The sequence below is a fragment of the Engystomops pustulosus genome, chromosome 3 (genome assembly GCF_040894005.1).
Source record: "Engystomops pustulosus chromosome 3, aEngPut4.maternal, whole genome shotgun sequence".
NCBI classification, from domain to species: Eukaryota; Metazoa; Chordata; class Amphibia; order Anura; family Leptodactylidae; genus Engystomops; species Engystomops pustulosus.
In genome coordinates this window covers 187,590,393-187,614,368 of record NC_092413.1, presented here as the reverse complement: position 1 = coordinate 187,614,368, position 23,976 = coordinate 187,590,393, and the positions used below count along the sequence as shown (strand labels likewise).

The window sequence follows — 23,976 nt, the reverse complement described above, 5'->3', positions numbered from 1 at the left end:
CCTTGTGCTGTCCATAAATCTGCTCCATAGGGTTAAAAAAAATTTTCTATAGATCACTCATGGGATGTGGCTCTTACTGACGGCCTCCATGTACAGACATGGCGTTGTGGTCCTATACATTTCCATAAAAAGAAAACTGCATCATGTCAGCAGTCAGAATTTCCTAGAAAACGTTTGTTTTGGGGTTTTTATTTTGCTTTAGTGTCGTTCTTTAGAAATGGTGGTTATGACAGAGTTCAGTGTATCCGCTCATTGCACAACACTTGGAAAACCGCACGGCCTCTCCTGCAGGATCAGCATTTTTTTGTTTTATTGTGCAAAGTTGTTATATTTTTATTGACATAACCAGAGACCTAGAGGAAGCAAGAGATGTGCGTGTCTTACCTTTCACCCCGTCCCCTCTATGGCCTCCGCACTGTTGCCTTTATCCCTGTTGTCTGATTTCAGTAGTTACTGGTATGTCACCAAAATAAGCAGAATATTGGGGAAATTTACTAATCCTTATGAAGACTTAGACCAGATGAGCTAAAAATGCACCAGATTTACTCCAGTGGCTGATGCTGGATGGTAAATCCACAGGGTTTTGACCGAATTGGTTTACCGTATTTTTCGGACTATAAGGCGCACAAATAATCCTTTAATTTTCACAGAAATCAAAGGTGCACCTTATAGTCCAGTGCGCCTTTTATATGAACCATACTTACACATAACAGCTGCCTTGAACTGTGCACAGGTCTGCCACCTGCTGGTCATTCATCCTTTTAATCAGGTTTGCCTTCTATATGAACCTAGATATTTTAGTAGGCATTTATTGACGGTGCGCCTTCTAATCCAGTGCGCCTTATAGACCGAAAAATACAGTACTTTTCTCTGGAATTTTTTTTTTTATTTTAAACATTTTTTTTACTACGGTTTTTCACACAACTGAATTTTTCACTACAATTCAGAAAAAAATTTGGTGCACACTTCAATTTCTTTTATCCGTATATCTGATCATGGGGGTAGGATAATTTACTGTCTTTTCGGCAACAAAAAGATGAATAAATGGTTTTGTATCTCCTAACACCGGACTCTGTGGCAGTAACATTGGAATTAATTATAATTAATAATAAAAATAATAATTGCTTTATTTATATAGCGCACACAGATTAGTCAAATCAGTCCCTGTCCCCAATGGGGCTCACAATATAATCAACCTACCAGTATGTTTTGGAGTGTGGAAGGAAACTGGAGGGCCCGGAGGAAAACACGCAAACACAGAGAGATCAGGGTCTTTGCAGGGTCCCCAGTGCTGCAAGACTATGATGCTAACAACTGAGCCTCTGTAGTTGATTACTGTAGTCCATCCCACATATACCTAGTTTTATGAAGTTGACAACTGGGTGCTCGCTGTTGGAGTCGTGTCAAGCTAAGTTTTGTTATTTTCCAATAGATGCCAGCTGAAAGGGACAGAGCGGACACACCTCTTTGAAAAAGTAAAATAGGACCATATATTTCCAGGTGGAATTATACAGGAACAACCAAATATACAGCTGAATAAAACAATTCTCCAGTTTGGGAAGTACACCAAAATTCTCCAGAGATCTAAGAGGAAGATGGCTTGGTTTTCTGACCTCCTCCAGTCTCCTGTTTACAAATATTTCAAACAATTTTTATTTTATTTTTTATTTAATTTTTATTTCTTTGTTAAGGCACTAAATCTTAGAGGTGTTTTATGCTTTTATTGTAGCATCTTATTTGGTTTCAATGCAAGGAGGAATGGCAGCATAAGCTGTGTTTATAGAACCATACGCCCGCTGGGGGAGATTTATCATAAGTCTTTTAGAGCAGAACTGTTCTTGTTGCCCACGGGAACCAATCAGAGCTCAGCTTTCATATTCTCACAGCTGTTTATAAGAATAAAGCTGAGCTCTGATTGGTTTCCATGGGCAACTTGAACAGTTTTACCTCATAAACTTGATAAATCTCCCCCAATATGTGCTGAAGTACAAGCCTGTGTTCATGGGGTTAAAAGGAATGGACAGTAGAAGGGAGGGTGAAAAGATCAGCTGAAAGGTCGAAAACACCTTTTGCGTTGTATAAAAAATTTTTAAAAATCGAGGATTTTGTAAAGATCTTTTTCCTGTCTTGCAATTTCCACTCTTTTTTGGCCTATAAAATAAAATTTTTTGAGCATCTTTTATGAGAACTCCTCACACATTTCCATGAAGAATTATAGAGGAACGGCATAAAAACTTCTTGCTTTCACCTATGATGAGTTCAGGGCAGATTAAATGGGGCAAGTTTTCCCACACATATACACTGCAGGAAGTACTTTGTGCGTTGCGTTTACGGTTTTGGCTGCAGAAAATAAACCCTGTACAATCCTGCGTCATATTGTGACATGTAAACACGGCCTGTAGCACATCTGCTCGCTGTACGAGGTTTACACACTGGTGATAAAACTGTGAGGTTCTTCAAGTTTGTTGACAAACCTATGACTGAATACACACACGCGACTTCATAATCTTATATTCTCTATCACTCCTATCGGTGTGCAATAATGTAAAGATATGGAATGTACTACCTCATAATTGTGAGGTAAACTTCTTCACAGGGGCCATGTTGTTGTTGTTGTTCTTCCTCCTTGGGTGGTCTCTGTGTCCATCTGTGATTTACCACAGATTACTTTTACATGACCACTACAACTCCCTTATTTCCGCCCTTCATTCCCCTCTCTGCACAGTCACACGGCTGTGGTTTGCTGACGTGTTGTGTTGAGAAGTTATTTAAAGAAGAAAAATTTAAAAAAAAGAATGAATATATATAATGAAAGAAATGGGGTTTGGCAGAGCCGTATTGGTTAAAGAATGTGATTGAATCTACATAGGATAGTAAGTCACTATTGTGTATTGCCATGTTGTCACTTCCCAACATCTGGAAAAACATAAGAGCGACCCAAGTTGCAGCGTTTAAAGCCACATTTTCTGTCATATACTATATGTTTAAGACTCAATTCACACGTCCGCAAATGGCGGCCATAGAGGTTCATTGTGCTGATGAAATCCTGATCTTTCTTTCAGCTGTCTTTGGACACAAGGCAGAGTGCTTGTTGCAGGCTAATCTTTAATTTGTATCTGCCTAAGATTTTGTGCACGCTGCTTTTTGCTATTTGCTTCACTGATATACTGTAGATTGTATGTGCCGTGATATGGTATATCCATATGACATCAATTACAGAGTTATTCTGTCCTAGAAGCAATGCATAGTTACTTTTTCAGTTTCGTCTGTATGAAATCCATATCTCTGTGTTAAATCGGAGGTATTCACCAGGACTACAAGTTCTTTATTAAAAAGAACCGTCATGCAAATTAACCCCCTAAACTAAATATTTTTTCATAAACTGCCATTAGAAAGCATTGCATCTATCCCTTCATTGTCCCTCTACATGCCTGTAAATTTAAGCAATGAGGTCCTAAAGCTGTATGCAAATGACCTGTGAGATGTCCAATGAGTCATTGTCCAGCTTATTCATGAGTGGGAGGCACAGCCACACCCCCAGTGCTTGACTGACAGCCTGTATAATGATGTGAGGTATAATGGCGTAATGGCTCCTCCATGTGCTTCCTGGTGCTGGCGCCCCCTACAGCTTGTGTGTATGAGATACTCCTATACACATGACTGACAGCCTGTATAATGGTGTAATGGCTCCTCCATGTGCTTCTGGAGCTGGCGCCCCCTGCAGCCTGTGTGTGCATATAGGAGAGATACAACAGCTCCAGGCAGCCATGTTATAGCAGAACATGTCAGGTACTTGTGTAGCTGATGTCTGTGTCTCTTACATGTGTATTAGGATGGAGAGCATGTCAGCAGATAAAGCACAGACACTAGCAATGCTTTACTATACATTACATACAGACTTGAGCAGGGGGAGGAGAGGGGAGGGGTAATATCACTGCCTCTGACCATGTGACCAGCCTCATTTACATAATAAAGAAAAGATGATTTTATATTGATTTAATGTATGAATTGACTAAATAAAGGCTTGTGAGCTGCTCCAACAGGTAGTAGTGACAGAGACCTGATGACAGCTGTTCTTTAAAGGGAATCTGTCACCCAAGAGTGGCATAAAGTAGGCTCCTGGATTATAGTGGCGTGTAACCTGCTTGGCAACATGCAGTGGTTTCCATAAAATTACCATTTGAGATCTTTATATTTCTGAGAAAAATGCTTAAAGGGAAACGGTCGTCAGAAATTGGCCTACTAAACTATTACCAGTATGTTGTCAACCAGCTGAACACCTTCTGGGTTATGTTTCTTTTATGCCCCAGCTTGGTGGCATCCTCAAGAAAATCAACTTTGAACTTTGGTGTTAACTGGTAAGTTTAACATGGAAATTAGGATCTCCCCACCTCTGAACACCTCCTCTCCTGTGATTAATATCGTGCACCGAACTTCAGTATATCTGATAAATGATGTTTGTGGACACAGAACCACAAATTAGTGTGGGGGCATTCTGAGGCAGGAAAAGCTTGACTTCAGTGTTAAACTCTCCGCCTCCTTGACTTCATAAAACCAATTTACACCTCACTTCAAAGTTGATTTTCTGGATGATGCCACAATACTGGACCACCAAAGAAACATGATCTGGGAGCTGCTCAACTTCTTGACAATATACTGATAGTGGTTTATTAGGCCAATTTCTGCTGACTGGTTCGCTTTAAAGGGGTTTTGCACTTTAAGTACATTAAAGCAAATAATTGATTTTTCTAGATCTCTGCTTGCTGTCATGCAACAGGAAACTTTATTCTTTACTTCCTGTAGATAAACACCGGTCTATGGTCATGTGATGTCTCGTTATATTAGCGACAGTAATTAAAGCTGTGAGATACTTTGTGCTTAAAATGGACAGCCCCTTTAATGCTATTTAGACTGGTGTGCTGTGGAGGGGTTGTCTAAAGCCCAATAGCCCGAACACTTATAGCTAACACCAGCATGCCAAATATCAGATGAATATTTTATTATCACAAATTCTGTCCATCCATCATGTGAAATGCACGAGTGAGGCATAACCATTGCTAGATCCATAATACCTTTTTTTTTTTTTTTTTTTCCTCCCACATCTTATCTACTGAATGTTTGGTGCAAATTTATGGATCTGTTCTATTACTCGATTTAATTTGTAAATTACAAATTTTTATGACCATAATTTGTGATAACAATAAAATATTGTTATCAGTGTCTAACATTTGGCCTGTGGCATAGTTGCATGTGTACTTTATGGGGCAGATTTATCAAGCTGTCTGAAAGTCTGCATATTTTTAGTTGCCCATGGCAACCAATTACAGCTCAGCTTTCTTTTTACCAGTGCTCATGAATATTTTAAAGGGGAGCTGTGATTGGTTGCCATGGGCAACTAAGAATATTCCGACTTTGACAGGTTGATAAATCTGTCCCTATGGTTTACAAGGTTTTCCCCATGCAGTTTGACAGCCTTCTCCCTATGCACAGTAACTGGTAGACAGCTTTGTCAGCAATGGGAACCCACCATTCATAAATACCTCTGGTTCATTGTAAGGTTAGGGCCTGGGCCCACCAAAGGATCTTCTAGTGAAAGGCCCTTTCACACTTGCATTGCAGATCACGTCAGAGTCTGATCGGAGTGCAATCAGGGTTTGCTCAGGACTGAGGTCTATCTTTTATTTGGCAATTGATCAGTGAAAAAGCGTTTTTGATGCATAGCATGCTCTACTTTTGCAAGTCACGCACGTGAAGAATTTGCCATACAAGTCTATGGATGAGATTAAAACACGCATGTGCGTGGAAAAAATGCAAGTCTGAAAATACCCATTGATTACAATGGGTCAGAGTGTAATGTAAGTTATGCACATCAAAAGCGCACATGAAAAAGCAAGTGTCGAAGGGGCCTAAGTCAGATGTAACATATGAGGGTTATGTGCACAATAGTTTATCACACATCTTCTGTGTGTTGTGCGGGGGGGCTGTGGGGACGGGAGTTGTTTTTGCTGCCTTGCCTGTAAGTGGCTTATTGGAGACACTCCTCCTTCTCCTCCCGCCTTCCAAAAAGGAATTCATCTACGTTCCTGACATTGTTCCTGTCGAGACTTTTCCACAAAAATCAGTGAGGAGATGCTGATAATGGAAACCGCATGAGTTCTCCCCACAGATGGAGATCATCTTGTTGGTCATTTACAGCGTGACACATCCAACCACAAACATGACATGTGCAGATAACATTAGCCACTAGAATTACGGCGCAGACCTGGCCGTAACCTGGTGCCTCTGTTTTACACATTTCATGTCCTTTTGTGAAGGCGTAAAATCTCGTTCTGTTTTCCTCATCAGGAAAACTGGTGCAGAGCGAGGAAGGTATTAAGAGCCCCATACAGGGGATCAGCAACATTTTGAAGTATTAATTTGGCCTGTAGAGGTAGATAAGTGAAGCGACACCACACTTATCCATGGGCCATGTCTGGTGGTGTATCGCCTCTATGCCCCCTTCATGGCAACACAATTCCCACTTGTAAAATAAACATAATTCCACAATAAATAAAGGCACCATAAACCATGTTGGATTAAAAATTGACCGCAATGCTTTATTATTGGGTTACCAAAATAAATAATTCAATAATTTTATTAAATTAACAGAATAATTCAAAACTACAGATTAACAACCTAACAATATTATATAACTTGGTCTCCCCAGCATGAGCTGGGAGACAAAACCCCCACTAATAAGCACTGTGACGGTCACTGGGGCGTTGTAACCGGATTCTTATTCAAACTGGCCCAGACACAATGCTGACAGCACAATTTATGGGTAAGTTACTGTAGCCAGCTGCCAATCAGCTGGCTGCCTCCAATATTTTGCCTGGTTACAATGCTGCCATAGATCCAGCTGTTTACCAATCACAGCTGACCTTCACCTTCAGCGAATCAGCAGGCAGTATCTGTGGAAAAAACATCTGACAGAAAAGTGCACAAAAGTACCTCATGGAAAAAGCGGGAAACACAACATAAAAATTACCTCAGGATAACATTGACCCTTTCAATGCCAACATACAATCCTCCTTGTCAATGAACCCTTGAGAACCATCTTAGGGGATTGTGTTCCCCTTTCAATAAAATTATCAGGGGCCCCTGGTCAAATGGGCGGATTCAATCTGCAAAATGGGGATAGTATGGCGGCGGCATTATTTTCCAGACTGAACACTGCCCCAGGACCCTGACTCCTGACATCATAGCCACCTATGTCCTCCTGCAATCATGTTTTAGGTAATGGACTGTAGTCACACGGAAGGTAGAAACTACTAGCATGATGGAAGTTTTGTTTCCAGGGCAGTGATCGGTGTAGGAAATGCGTCCATCTTGGACTACTTGCACACAAACATGTTTTGTTATTGGGACACAAACAACGGATCCGTGTGGTCCCTCTTCTTCGTGTTACCTAGCTTGGGGGTCACATGTGCCATACATATTTTTCATGTCCCCATAAACTTCTGTGGGAAGGCTTGAGATGAAAACATGCTCCATACCAATCGGTGAGAAACGCTTTCCTGTTTGGGTCCATTTGAAGTGAATGTGTCAGGTTTTAAAAAAATGTTTTATAACATATGCCACTCTAATGGCACGCAGATAAAAACGTCTGTCTGTATATAACATAACAGGGCTAAATGTGAAGTGTGAATGGGGCCCAACCTGGGCATTGATATGTGTACTGAATTGCAGAACTTCCTCTGAGCAGTATGAAGCTATATACTACTTGTGTGTCCTTTTCATCTGCTGGATGGATAACTATCAATTTAACATCTTCATTTACTTTATCTCCTTGGGGAATAGGCCTTACTGGCCACGAGAATAACCATGCTGTCAACATGGCGGTTAAGGCTGTGACTGTGTGGTAAAGCGTGGGTTAATAGCTGGGGCAATTGAGTCCGTCTGGTTTTGGAATGTGAAGCTGGATCCAATGTTTGGGCTCCACAGGAGCTCCCACCAGATGTTTGGGTTTTTTGACGTGCGCAGAACGCTGTGGTTGTATCTTCTAACAGACGAAAGCTCGGCAGAGCAAGTTTTAACGGTTTCCCTGCCAGCATCCGAATATTCTTTGGAAAGTCTCCAATCAGGTGGCCTGAGGGGTGAGGAGAGGCTGTTTGTCCCCAGACTTGTATTTATTAATAGAGAAAGAGATGAGTAGCGGAAACTGACCTAATGTCTGAGTTCTACTGGTACAGAAATATTTCACATCAGCAGCCGGATACAGCGTTAAGCCCAGAAGCTTCACCTTGTTGTATCTCTCTGTAGGAGGTATATATCTGGTGCCGAGGTGCAATTGCACAACCTATCTACCTTTCTTAACTAGTGACATAGTATTTTATAAATTTGTTTTCTTCTGTGTCGTACAACTAGACATGAAAGTTTTGGGTGCACTAATTTTAATAGAGTAAACCACTTGAAGACTCCTACTGAACAGAAGCCTCTTATGCTAAAGGCAACCGGTTCTGAAAATGATGTGCTATCTACCGGCAAGATATTCGAGCTGTAATTCAATTTAATTTCATTTAACATCCTCTTTATATGTTTAAGAGTCCAGTGCAGTTGACATGTTATGGGCTTTTGGAACATGGGCATGATGAAAAATGATTGGCAACTGCCCATCTACGATGGTAAAGAGGTCATAAAGTAAGATCCTCTAACTGAATCAAATATAATAAATCTTTTCCCACAAAACAATATATTTTCCTAGTTTATAACATGCTGCCTGCAGATAGGACTGCACCTACATAGTAAGTTTTGTGGGCCATGCTGGCCTTCTCCATACCACACCCTATTCAAAAAAATTGTCATGGACGTGGCAAAATGAGGGGGGTCAGAGAATTTATGACAAGTCCTGTGTTTCACTTTTTTATCTTGTCACTATGTGTGCAGAATATGTAAATTGCTTTTTTTTTTTCTATGTGGAGTTTTTGTTACATTAAATCCCTAAAAAGCTTTGGTATCTTGGCAAATCAAAATTCAGCAGAAGCACAAGGGATGTGGAGTGGGCAGGATGAGACATAGAAGCTCTGTGCTATGATATATACATATAATGTATCTGTTGTTCACTTGTTAAAAATCAGCAAGGTTTTAGATAAATTAAATGGAAGCTGTACTGAATTTTGAAAACCATACATCTAATCAACTCCTCCGACTTTAAAGGGAGCCTACCTCCTTGCCAAGCTTTATGATTTGTTTTCAGTATGTTGTAGAGAAATGCACTGTGATTTCCTTCATGCTGTCCATATGCTAATGATCCATATGCTAATGTGGCAGTTGGCGCACCTTGGGCATGTCCACAGTCTGGTGCGTTGCTATCCCTGCATGGACCATTACCTTTTTCAGATAAGGAGACTCGTCTTGAGAAGCATTATACAACACTGGAAGAAGATGGCAGTGATTTATTCAGGAATAGCCGTGCTGAGGACACGTCCAAGGTGCATCACCTGCCTCCTTAGCATACAGATTCAGCTGGGAAACTGCATAATGGACACAGATAATGAAGTTGTGTTGGAAATTGCATTACGCTTTTCTCTACAACATACTGCCAGCTGATTAAAGCATTTAGAGGAGATGTTAGACTATTCCACCTCAAGAAAGGGAAACTTATCCAGATGCATGCTGGATTCACTGGAAATCCCGACATAACATTACACAGAGCCACTTTCTCCTTATAAATCTCTTTACAGCCTTACTGATTCTTCAGGCAATTACAATTCGTGCACGTCTTCCGCTTTCTGGTGGTCAGTCCATTTTGAGCAGCCATCTCGCTGCAGTCTTCCATGTTGTCTGTGAGGGAGGTATTCATAGCATCGCTGCTATCCTTCTGCCAACAGGAGGAAATCCGAGGAATTTAAATTGTCATTACAATGCGGCCTGCCAACTGTCTGAATAGGGGCCGGTTTGTGCATTTAGCTCACAGCTGAACATGTCGTCTGGACTGGCAGAAGTTACCATACCCTTATTTTGCCACTGTCTTCCCCCAGTTATGCAAAAACACCCTCCTTAACAGATAGGGCTTTGTCACACGGGTCTCCGTGTCAGCACCTTTTTGAGCTGTCCCTTGCAATTTGTGTTCTTGGACAGAATGAATATTTTTTCGCTTGCAGACAGTGTGATTAAAGAAGCAACACTGAGTATATTGGAAATGGGAAATTAAAGTTCATTGGGGGACATTTACTATGGCGTTTCCGCCAGTTTTGTGGCGCTCTCACCACATGTTCTGCTCTATTTATTAGTTGGCGGCGCCAGAAAAAATGCCTTTTTCCGCCTGCTCCGACTCTTCTCCGAAAAGGGGCGTGGCTTTGGCGGAGTGGAAACTCAGACACAATATGTGTCGCAGCCCTTTTTGGGCGCTGAAAACTGTCGGAAAGTAGACCAAAAGAAAACTGGTCTAGCAGGGACTGTTGGACACATTTCTGGTGCTCGGGACAGATTTTGGTCCCAGGGACAGAAAATGGTCTCGTCGCCAGAAATGTCTCTGCACAGCTGCACAATATTAAATGTGTGTCTTCTTACCGAGAGCAGGTCGGTAACAAAGCCAATGCAGACACCGACACTTTATGTAAATGTCCCCCATTGTGTTGAGAGTTGCCCGAAAAATTCTAAGGGAACCTGTCAGCACAACACCCATTTTTCATCATGCCCATGTTCCAAAAGCCCATAACATGTCAATTGCATAGTTGCTTTTCATTTTTGTGAGTAATATAGGTAAGTTATAATCATATATAGTGTATTTTACATGGCTCCCTGCCAAGATCCCATGCTGAGTCCCAGGAGCAAAAATTCAAAATCAAAAGGACGTCTGCTCTTGGATCTTTTTCGTAGCCCACAAGCTCCAGTCCTTCCCTCTGTCACATCCATGACATCAGAGGGAGGGTCTGGAGAAAAGATCAAGGAGCATACATTTGTTTGTTTTTTGAATTCTTGGCCCCGAGACTCAGCATGGCTGATTGGCAGGGAGCCAGGTAAAATACACTATATTAACGAACCTATAGTACTCACAAAGATGACAAGAAGCTATGCAGTTGTCATGTTATGGGCTACGGGAACATGTGCATGCTGAAAAATGGGGGTTATGACGAAAATCTGCTAAAATTCCTAGGGTAGGCTTTTCAGCTCCTTAGCGCCTCCATTGCTAAGGTTAAGAAATTTTTGTTTTAGGCTGTAAAAGGTTATTTTTAACTAAAAAGACTAAAGTACATACAGTTAAAAAAAATTCTGTTTTAAATGTGCATATATTGTTGAATTCTTTCTATTCTTTCTTGTATGATATTAAACCTATGTTTTTGCCTCTTTTATAGGTGACCTACCTGGGAAAAATATCTGCAACAGGAGTTCAGTTTTCATCAGGATGTACAGAGCAACTTGTGATTGAATTATGGAAGAAACACTCCTTGGCCCGTGCAGATGTGTTTCCTTCCAATGCCATCCTTGAAATCCGTCCCTTCCAAGTACGGCTCCATCACCAAGACCTTAAGGGTGAAGCTACTGTGCGTATGGACACCTTCCAAGTGGCAAGGATCGCCTATTGCACAGCAGATCATAACGTAAGCCCCAACATTTTTGCCTGGGTCTACAGGGAAATCAATGACGACCTGACCTTCCAAATGGATTGCCATGCCGTAGAGTGTGAGAGCAAGATAGAAGCCAAAAAGCTGGCACATGCCATGATGGTGGCTTTCAAAAAAACCTTCCAAAGCATGAAGAGCGATGGGCGAATCCACAAAGAAAGCTTCTCTGAAGAGACCTCTCAAGGATTTGAATCGGATGATGGCTGAACACCCTTGGTCCTGTTCCCGTGTTAGACATCTACAGTCTGGAGCAGCAGCAGCTGGTGAGAGGTCTGTATTGGGAATGGGACCACAGAACATTAGCTGGGCCGCTTCCTGCAGATATCTGCGGCATCTTCAGAGCTGCATTCATGAAGTGTGTTACAATGCTGCTTTCCCAAAAAATGTGACAACACTTGTTCCTTAACCTTCTCCTACTGGAGCCTTATGGATTTGAACTATCCTAAGACTGTGCCAGTTGCCTTGGAAATTTCAATGATCTCTTGCCATTCTGGATCATGGGGATCGATATTTTGAGTGAACTTAAAATGTTGAAAATCGTCAATCAGCCAAGTCCCGTTTTTAGATGTCGGAAATCAAAATGTTGCTTAGAAGCATTTCAGAAGTATATTTTTATTTACACAGCATATAAATTGTATACAGTATTTTTTTTTCTTTGTATTTTACCATGTTATCGTAATTTTAAAACCATATGTGCAACCACTTATCTACCTTATTAAAACGGTGTGTTCCCCACGTTGCCTTCTAGAATGCATCCTGGGGAGTGAGGGGGTTCATACAGAGGCCAAATATATGTTTTAGTTTACATTCCAGTCTTTCCGTTTCTTGGACATCTCAATGACGTAACCTAATAGAAGACTCTTATGACCAAGCACTTTACAGATACCATGTGGTACCCTACAGTGTCTTACATAGATAAGTAGGTGGTGACAGATGTAACCTAAACATTAAACACTTTTCATACCCGGCTGCAAAACCTCCATGATTTATTCTACGTCTCCTGGATTTGATGAAACTTTTTATATGACATCATATTGTTCCAACTTTTTTTACTTTTGGAGGTCCACCATCTTTGTTCATAGCATAATTTGGAGAATATCCTTTGGGCTATCCTCCTGTCTTGTACTGTGGTTCACCTATATTGACCTTCAGTAAAATAAGCTTATGTGACCATGACAGTAACATGTGGGGACCATAGAGAACAATACAAGGAGTATCAAGATGTGTTCACACGCTGCAATGCAGCTCAAGTGCATCGGGGAGGAGCGACTTTTGTACACAGGTGCGTTTAGACCTAAATGCTTGCCTTTGCGGACTAGCAAAATGGGCAAAATGTGTGTTGCTAATTCCTGAATGCAAGCATTTGGGTTTAAAATGCTACTTTCACAAGTAACTCCCCCCTGATGCGCTTGAATTGCATTTTGAGACGCAACATGTGAACGTGGCCTCGTTGTCAGGCAGTTGTATCGTATCCATCGTTACCTGCTAGATGTGACGCCTGACGGATCGCGTCTTGTTTTACAATGTCAATTGCTCATGTTGGATCACTTCTTTTTTCCTTTTTCTATCGGGCTCCTCACATGAAGGTCTGATGATATCAGATAATGTAAGATTGTGTACATAGACCTTTTCTGAAATTATATCCCTTTAATAAGATGTGTGTTAATAGTTCAAATGGTACTTTATGGATGCATTGTGAATGGGTCATATCCAGTTTGCTGAAAGAAATTTTGCATAATTGTCAGAGAAATTTACCCACAAAACCAGCTATTTTATTTGTCGGTGTGTTGCTTTTTTTCATATAAAAAATGTATTTACAAAATTAAAATACAGACCTATTTACGAAAACTGTAATTTCGGCTTCCTTTCTATTATTTATATATAATATAATTTTTTTAATTGTATAGAAGACCAGGTATTTTCCATTTTACACCCCAATGCTGGTGCCTACATGGGCGAATACCTCAGTTTCCAGAATGAGTGGTACAGTGCTGGTCCAAAGTAGGCCATGGACATCAAAACCTATATCTTTACAAGACCGATTCATAAGCTGATGATATGGAAAAAGCGCATACACAGCACATTAACTATAGATGTTTATATGCCAAATCCAAGCTGTGAATCTGTACTTCGGAATTCGGAATTTTCTATGTCACTGGTATCAAGTAATCAATGTCCTTAATATAAGATCTCTACTGTCAGATGGGTGTGGTCAGGCTATAGAGAGCCTTATTAGTATACAGGCGGTCCCCCACTTAAGAACACCAGACTTACAGACGACCCCTAGTTACAAACGGACCTCTGGATGTTGAAAATTTACTGTACTTTAGCTTTGGGCTACAATAAACAGCTGTAACAATTATCAAAGGTGTCTGTAATTAAGCTTTAGTGTTAATCCATGTTCTGATGACTATATGACATTTTTTAAAATCCAATTGTCTCAAAGACCAAAAAAATTTGGCTGCAGTTACAATTAAAAAATATACAGTTCCGAGCATACAAATTCAACTTAGGTTCTGTAGGTTTGATCTTATCTTGTACATAACCTGGGGACTGCCTGTACTGTCAGGGCAGGTATGGTACCCTATCTGCTAATCTTGGCTCTCTGCTGCCAGATGTGTGGTCCTGGGCAGACATGCTTTTCCGGCCATCTAAAAGACCTGAAAATGATGATGGTGATTACTCCGGAATGGTGGGAGCTACAGAGGACAGTCTAACCACCAGAAGCAGTAGAGCAGCACCTAATAAAGGATGGATATAGTTGAATAGTCAATGGAGGTAGTGAATGAGCCACATCTGTTTTTTTAAATGACAGTGGGGGGACATTTATCGTCCTCCATTGTAAGATCTAAGCTTCACCACGTCTCTGGACACATAGATGCAAAACAGATAATGGGGCTTATTTACTAAGGGTCCACAGATTGCACTTTCGTCAGATTTTCGGGATTTGTGCCGCTGTGCCAGCTATTTAACTGGGGATTGTGTTGCACTCTATAGGATTGTGGCGCGGCTGCTTTCGTGCAACAGAAATCGAGAGTCATGCCGTCGGACTATCCGACTGATTCAGACTGAGCGCGGGATTTAACTATTAATTTGTGTCGCAAGACAATGCACTTACATGCACCAGGAAGAAGTTGAACTCCGGCGTACCTGAACAGGGAAGCGACACAAGCATATTGGGCGCACGATCTATCGTTGGAACAATGCACTTTGGGTGAACTCCTCGGACAGGTAAGTAAATGTGCCCCTATATGTGAATAGGTCTCTGTCAGCATTTCCCCTTTTCCCTCCCCCATCATGCTATTCACACAATGGGAAGCGGAAGTACTGAGGGAGCAGGAGGAGGATGGGACCATTATGGCACATTAGCATAATTATAAAAGTTTATTTTGGAAGAAAGAAGGCCATTGATAACAAATATAAGAAGATCACCAGAGTCGCTGTGTCTGGATCTAGGAGTAAGTGTCCCTGGTTTATCATGATGGATTTTTATGGTAGATTTCCTTTAAAGGACACCTGTCATCAGGTCTCTGTCACTATTTCTGTCACCTCTACCTATTGGAGCAGCTCACAAGGATCCATCCCAACCTTTATCTAGTCAATTCATACATTAATCATTGTAAATTTATCTTTTCTGTATTATGTAAATGAGGCTGGTCACATGGTCAGAGGCAGTGATGTCACCCCTGTTCCCCCTCCCCTCTCCTCCCCCTGCTCATGTCTGTGTGTAATGTATAGTAAACCATTGCTAGTGTCTGCTTTATGTGCTGACCTGCTCTCCCTCCTAATACACATTTAAGAGACACCGACATCAGCTACACAAGTACCTGACATGTTCTGCTAAAACATAGCTGCATCCTGGAGCTGTTGTATCTCTCCTATACACACACAGGCTGCAGGCGGCGCCAGCACCAGTATGTACGTGGAGGAGCCATTATACCATTATACCTCACACCATTATACAGGCTGTCAGTCATGTGTATAGGAGTATCTCAGACACACACAGGTTGCAGGGGGCACTAGCACCAGGAAGCACAAGGAGGAGCCATTACACCATTATACCGGCTGTCAGTCATGTGTATAGGAGTATCTCGTACACACAGGCTGCAGGGGGCGCCAGCACCAAGATGCACATGGAGGAACCATTATACCTCACATCATTATACAGGCTGTCAGTCATGTGTAGAGGAGTATCTCATACACACACAGGCTGCAGGGGCCGCCAGCACCAGGAAGCACATGGAGGAGCCATTATACCATTATACATCACATCATTATACAGGCTGTCAGTCAAGCACTGGGGGTGTGGCTGTGCCTCCCACTTATGAATAAACTGGACAGCTTAATTATGATAATGACTCATTGGGCATCTCACAGGTCATTTGCATAGAACTTTAGGACCTCATTGCTTAAGTTTACAGGCATGTAGAGGGACTATGAAGGGATAGAGGCAATGCTTTCTAAGGGTTAATTTGCCTGGCGGGTTCTCTTAACTTGTAATGAACCCTTTCTTCTACAAGGAGATACGTTAATGTGTGTGTGTGGGGGGGGGGGATAAATTGTACTGGATGGCTATAGGTTATTGCTTTCAGAGATTTAAAAGGAAAGCCATGGCACCAGTGTGAACAGAGGCTTAGAGCTTCTATCTTCAAGCCTCTGGCAATGTTTAGGCTGCATGGCACGTATGTATTCAGGCCTGCCGGATCCGATGTGTGCACATTCTCCACACACCCCTTCATCTTCTCAAATGAAAACCTCTCAAAAAATAGAATTGTGATGCCTCAAAATTACCTATGAATTAGAAAAACAGTGATTGCCACTTTAATTGTTGCATGGGATGACGGGAACAGGGACAGATGTTTGCAAATGAGTTTCAGACTTAATTATGTTCTTGTAGAGAATCCTGGAAGCCGTACAGATACAACAACAACAGAACATACATAAGACAAATTCAGCGAATAAACCGAATGAGAACCACCTCATTAATGGCGCTAATCTCATTAATTAGCTGGAGAGGAGCGCAGTTAACTCTTTCTGTATCTTAACGCTTTCACTATAGCTCCATCACTGTGGCTGCCGGGGAGTATTAGAGATTCAGAGTTAATCATTAACACAAACTTTTTGGAGCTTTTGTATTCCGTTTTTTTTTCCAAGATTTTGACCTAAAATATGTGACATTGTTGGCTGATTACATTATTTTACGACCACGGCGGCTACAATTTGACACTTTTGGAAAAACAAAGGAAAAGCTTGACTGTTCCAGAGGAATCAAAGTTATTTGGCAATAAGCATCTGTATTAGTCACCGCTCCAAACATCTCTGTGTGCGGCTGGATGATTGTAGATCCTTCATAATACTGATAAAAGGCGTAAATGACATCAAGAACAGAACAAGTAAATGGCTTACATGAAACATAACCCCTAAATGGTTACACAAAGTGCGGATGCACAATGGCGCAAAAGGGTTATAATGCTGAAACTGCACATCTACTGCATGTGATGGAGGTGGAAACATGGAGCTCTGGAATGGGGTATATGGGATCAGGGCTTGGTTTGAACACTAGCAGATTATAATATGAGTGTTTTAGGTGGCTGTCCATGGTCACCTGAACCAATCACCAAGTTTGATACTGTCATGTAGAGAAAATAAAGAGAAGGATCTCCAGTCCAGTCCTCACACATGTATACAAGGGTCTTTGCACGACCTTTGAAAGTCCTCCAAAGGTCCTCAAACTGCATAAGTAAAAGTGGATAGAAGGGACCTCCCTGCTTTCCCAAGTAGTTTGATTCTAGAACAGTGTGAAGGAATAAATGGCATTAAAAAATTTGATTTGTTGACTTTCATACTGCCATGGCCATCTTAATCTGCCCCTGGGTCTGAAAACTGGGGTCACATCTGGTGTCATCTTATACCAAGTAAGGAAGGTTACTGCTGAACATTGGATCCTGCCCCAATACCATCTGTCATAATATCTTGCAAAAATTATTATGGTTAGTAAAAGGTGGAGTATGGATGGATAGATCCTCAAGTACCGGCATCAAATCGGTTTCAAAGTGTTCCTTTAGATATCTTGGGTCAGTCTGTAAGATGAGCATTATTATAAGTACACATTGGGGGAGATGCACTTGCATATGATCCAGCATTAGCCGAAACTATCAGCATGCTCCGACCTTCTGATAAATAGCCATCAGCGTGGATGCAACCGCTCAGTTCTTCTAACGGTCCAGCTTCGCATAAAACTGCCTCAACACAGTCTTAGGCTATAGCTAATGTGCAGGCAAAGGGGACCCACGCCCGCAATGGCCCAGCACTGCCCCCTCCCCGCCTAACCGGCGAAGATGGTGGAATAGTCACAATTCCTGATGCAGAGCTCATACACTGGTATTCAAGCATAGCTTGATAAATCTTCCATTCACATAGGACAGAGGTTTATATTAAATGTATTATTATACATTAATCTATTTACTCCAGTTGGTTACCATTATCCCTTCAAGCTTCTCTATAAACACCATAAAAAAATAATGGAGGTATTAAATACCAATTTAAAAACCTTTGTTACGTATAAATAAATCCTGGTTGTAACACTGAAAAGTGGTTAGCATTACAGCCTTGCAGCGCTGGGGACCTGGGTCCAAGTCCCAACATCTGCAAAGAGTTTGTATGTTCTCTCCGGGTTTCCTCCAGGTCCTCCGGTTTCCTCCCACACTCCAAAACATACTGGTAGGTTGATTAGCTTGTGAGCCCCATTGGGGTCAGGGACCGATCTGGCAAGCTCTGTGTAGCGCTGCGTAATCTGTGTGTGCTATATAAATAAAGAATTATTATTATTATAAAGTGGACATAGCTGCTGAATAATGTTTATGTTGGTTCTTGTGTTTCTCCTCTTACGATGCAAATGATATACCGTACTTCAGGTTTTTAGCACAGTTTTGTGATATTTTGGCTTAGACGACGTCTGTAGTGAGCGTTAACATCTGCTTCTGTTTTCTTGTACTACCTCTTCTGAGAAGTGGAGAAGCTATCGTTTATTAGCTTAACAGATTTAGATTCAAGGAGGAAGAAAATAAAGCAGCGAAAACAGCAACAAAACTGTTCACTAAACATTATTGCCTAAATTCCCCTTAAGTGCAGTTACTGGCCCTAATGAGAAGATTAGCTGCACCGCTCCAAGACGATTCATTCAGCGCACAGAATTACTGCTTCTTCTGATAGTGAGGGATGATTCCTGGAAGAAAAGAAAGCAATTCAGCAATGTCCAACATGATATCTGATAATATCTAATATGGGAAAAAAAAATCTGTTCTCTTTCCCATTACAGAGGTCTATCTTCATACTGATGGCTGTGTGTGAGTAATCCATTCCCTTCAGGTCCTCATTTACACTATGGACTGTTCTCAATTTTTCTAGAGTGTCCCTTTAAACATTGGCAGTATATATTAAATGCATTGGGATGGATGTTGTGATTACACCCATACACATGATGAAAGTTTGGCCATATATGCTTAGCTTTATGGGACTGGGGGACTTTAATTAGAATATGTCGGTGTTAGGGCTCATGCACATGACCGCGTTTGGGGCCCGCTGTACAAATTGCAGCTAATTCCCAACCCCCATTGACTTCTATTGTGCACAATAACATTGTTGTTTTTTTTATTATTTCACAATAATATTTTTATTATTGTGAAATATATTTTTATTTTATTTTATTATTATTTTATTAATATTTTATATCTATTATTTAATCTATTTACAAACACATTGTTTTGTGTTGGATTATTGACTATAATATCCACTTGTAAGTACACGTCATTTATTTTAATCATGTTATTATCTCCCTGTTATTTATCCGTTGCCACAATGCATCATGTCACTGTTATTTATTTATTGTCACAATGTATTTTACATATGTATTATTGTCCTAATGTATATGAATTATATGAATGTTATTGCCACAGCAACATATTGTCTATTAGCAAGATTATCATGTATCATATTTCATCTCTGATGTATAATCCCACTCTGATAGAGTTGTTTCCTATTTTTACGGTGAAAGTTTTTTACCCTTTGTGAATACTCAGCCTGTTCTCTTTACCTGCTATGCGGGTTGATGCTGTGCACATGCACAGACCGGCCTCTGTATCGCATGGTGTAGTGTGTATCCTAGCCAGCCATTATTTTATATATATATATCAGGTGAGAGACATTAGTGACATATTGTACCTTACAGGTGATCATCTTCTCCATAAGGAAGAGGACTTATTTACGATTTCTCCCGGGCCATGGTTTATCTCTGCTGAATTCACTGTCAAATGTCTTCAACTCCATGCAGCACAACTCCACACGGCGCTCCTAAAAAAAACACAGTCACTTACAGTATAATGAATTGTGTTCCTAAATACATATTATCCACTATTTCCTACATAAAATAAAACATCCAAATAAATTATAGTCTGTACAGCACCCAGAATTATATAACACATGCCCTGAACTTCAGCACCCACCCATCTAATTTATATATTTATAACATGTATATGTTTTATTTATGTAAATTTCCCTTCATTTATTTATAACAGTCCCCATATAAATACTCACAATACTCCACGTAAGGCCACCCTGTTTAATTAAAATCAAGCCCCTATATACAAATCCCCATAAACACTATACAGAGCCACGCCTCCCCAGCAAACACCTCCCTATACAACTTCCCCAGTATGCATAGCCCCCACCATCAGAATACACAGCCTCTCAAGTATACAAACTCCACAGTATGCACAGCCTCCCCCAGGATACTTGAAGAAATAAAAATAATAAATCACTTACTTACCTCCAGTATTCCTCTCAGGCAGCCACTGACGTCCCCATCACTTCTCCCGCTGAATGCTCTGTTGCTCTGGAGGACCCAGGCGACGTGTAATGATGTCATGCCGTCTGGGTCCTCCAAAGTAACAGAGTGGCACAGCCAAACAGGCCTGCGTTGCTCAGTATATTATTCATGTCTGTATTCTTAAAGAAACAGACGCGATTAGTTTCAATGGGAGCCCGAATCACCCATATTACATACACCCAGGCTACCTCTCCCATCAGGGCTTGGGCATCTGCCATGTACATGCATGTATCAAGAGACCACTTGATATAGTTATAGTTCATATTATGCTATGGCTAAGGCTACCTGGCCATAACCATGTGCTTTCCAGGGGCCACAAATAGCTTGTGAGTCATTGGCATGTCTGACTGAGTTTTGGCCAGTGGACTTACACACGGGGCCATAGTGTGTGACCCCATAGAAATACATTGAAACATGGATAAAACAATGGCTGTATGGAAGAGGCCTAGGAGTCAAATATTACTACGGGAAACAATCGGCTTTAAATTAAAGTTCTCCACTAGAGAAGCCAAGGGGATTACTACACATGGAGCCCTGGCACTATGGACAGTTTGTGATATTTCATTTAGAACAGTTCTGAAAGTCCAGAGAACATGACCTTTACTATTGTTGACTTGATTTCACCATCTGACACACATTTAGTTGTACAAAACTGCTGTTTACGTACAAATATTTGAATTCTTACCAAATATTAGTTCCCCAGCCTCAACAAAGTTATGACATAGGAGCCGTAGTATAAAAGCCAAGAGGGGACTGACAGGTGGCTCACGCATGTTCCATTGAATTTTTTCATGAGCCCAAAGATTTAATACATGCAGACACAGGATGTCTGGCTGGCTCTGATCAGGGAAGAGATGAACAAGCTTGAAGTCAAGCCAAAAGTTGCGCAATGCTTCCTCACAGCCGAAATATTTTTAGATTTTGCACTGTGATTAGTCTATATGTAACCATTTATAACAAGTGCTCCATTTCCCTGCAATACTACAGAAAAAAACAAGTCTACACAGTCACAGACAGATACATATTTATGATATGCCAAAACTTCATGCATCGGCGTATACTGAATGCCCCCCTCTGGTGGCCGGCTGTGCTGGCATAGAATTACTTAGCCTTGAATGTTTGCAAGCTATATCCGACTCACTCTGCCAATGGCTGTATATAGTTCCTGTAATTTGTCATATATGGATGACATAGTGATAGCATGGGCATAGGGGTTGTTGTCACAGGGGAATAGACAGTGGACTCTCTGGACCACAGCGGGGAATAACAACCTTTGCCGCAACCCGGGAGCGGAGTCTAAGTGAACTCCTGGTCTTCGCCAGAGCCCGCCGCAAAGTGGGATGGTCTTTCTGCGGCGGGGAGTCACCAGGTCGCTCCACGGCTGCGACTAGGCCCGCGGCGGCAGCCAAGGTAGCGACACGGGGACCACGGGAAGGCACTACCACAGATGGCAGGACCTCGGGATGGAAGGCAGGACCTCGGGATGGAAGGCAGGACCGCCACAAGACACCAGGAACACGGGAGCACCACGGAACACCACAGAACACGGGAACAACAAGGAACACGGGAATCACCATAGGAACACAGAAACATAGAGGCCTCTGGAAACGCTCAGGAATGCTTTCTCTCCAGTAGAATGACCTGAAGATCCGGCAGGGGATGCTGGGAGTCGCCAGGCTATATAGCCGAGCCAGGAATGCCAGAGCCAATAAGGAGGACGCTGGCCCTTTAAGGCTGGGAGAAGTCCGCGCGCGCCCCCTGTAGTGGCAGGAGCACGCGACTGCAGGGAAGAAGCATGCGGCCTACACGCTGGGAGCCAGAGTGCAGGCCGGAGCCAGGAGAGGTAAGTGAGGGCTGGGGGAGCGGGGACCGCGGCAGCAGGCACGGGTACACCCTCAATCCGTACCGAGGATCGCGGGTGCAACCGTGACAGTTGTATTATGTCAACATGGCACAACCCAGCCATTGAACCCCTATGATACCACTAATAATACTGACTATGGCATATACTCATCTTCTTGATTTGCCAAGAGGGTCTCAATGTAATAATAACAATAATAATCTTTATATATATAGTGCCATCAAATTCATCAGCGCTTTATAATAATATACCTTTATTTGTACAACGCCATCATATTCTATAGTGCTTTACAGATAATAGGGGACAAATATAAACAAAATTAGACATTAATGAGTAATCACATGGTCAGATGAGACAATAGGAATAGGCCCGCTGCTAGAAATCTATCACATTGGGGCTCATTTACTAAAGGCCCCGCAGACCACACTTTCGTCGGACATCCCAACGATTTCCATTTTGCTCCGCTGGGACACGGATTTGGTGCCGGCTTTCAAGCGACACAAATTGGGGGGCGGGCCGTAGGACAAACCGCGGGATTTAAATTCAAAATTGTGTTGCAAGCCAAGCACTTACATGCACTGAGAGGAAGATGGTGAGCTCCAGTGGACCTGAGCGGGGAAGCGACAAATGCAGGATATCGGGCGCACGATCTAAGTGAATCGCGGCAGAGTATATTCCGGGCGGACAATGCACTTTCGGGAACTCCAAGGGACCGTGTAAGTAAATGTGCCCCATTGTCTCACACCAATGAGGTAGTCTGGCACTAATAACAGTCAGAGCAGATATTCTCTGCTATTACATCTATCAGGGTTTTACAGGAATAATAAACGGCACAACAGAGGTGTCCATGATTATATTAGTTTTGTACGTAGAAGCAATCCATAAGAATATGCCAAAAACTTGAGCCCGTTGCTCACAAGCAAGTTTGGACCGACAAATGTTTTCTGAAATGTCCGCATTTAAAGCCATATAATAATTTTCAGTATAAATGACAGTAAAGTGCTTCATGTTACTTGACCATTTATTATAAATGCCTTGTGCGTGTGTCTAAATAAATTACTTGGTTTAGCTCTCATTTAGTGTTAATTATGGTTCTATGCACATCGTGCCTCGCACAACATGTAACCACAATGCGACCTAACATGCCCCCGCCTGTAAACACAAGACCAGACTTGTCATGATAGCCGCCCTGTTATTACTCATCAGCGATCATGTTGTTTTTTTTCTCATAGTCTTCCCAACATCAAGTGATTTTAGTTGAGACATATTCAGGGGCCCCGATAAAATTACAAATTTTAACATTTTCATTTTGTTTCGATTTTTGTTTTGTTTTGAAGAAAATAATGTATATTTGATATACAAAGGAGAAGAAAAGATATACGGTAGAAGGTTCAGTCACAAAAGAGATTTCTGGGGTGATGTGAAGTAGTAGCCAGTCCAAAAAGATTGTAGACCATTGTGGAGTCATAACAGAGTATGTCCTGTATAGTACATCATAGAAATGTAATGTTTGGCCAGAGGAATATTACATTTTTTGTCTTTGTGGCGGCAGGACAGAGAGGTGAGCATGCAGGTGTGTAGGGAGTCAGTAGGAATAGCTACTAACCGAACTACTGTTTTGGTGA

At 41.6% G+C, this 23,976-nt stretch overlaps 1 protein-coding gene across 1 annotated transcript in view; it reads left to right on the top strand.

Annotated features, from left to right (window-relative positions):
- Positions 1–13,460, top strand: part of PID1 (phosphotyrosine interaction domain containing 1) — a 39,739-nt gene extending 26,279 nt beyond the window's left edge. The window contains exon 3 of the mRNA XM_072143360.1: positions 11,337–13,460. Coding sequence (XP_071999461.1) covers positions 11,337–11,813 — 477 coding nt within the window. The 3' untranslated portion in view covers positions 11,814–13,460. The remainder of the gene's footprint in view (positions 1–11,336) is intronic.
- The last annotated feature ends 10,516 nt before the right edge of the window (positions 13,461–23,976 follow it).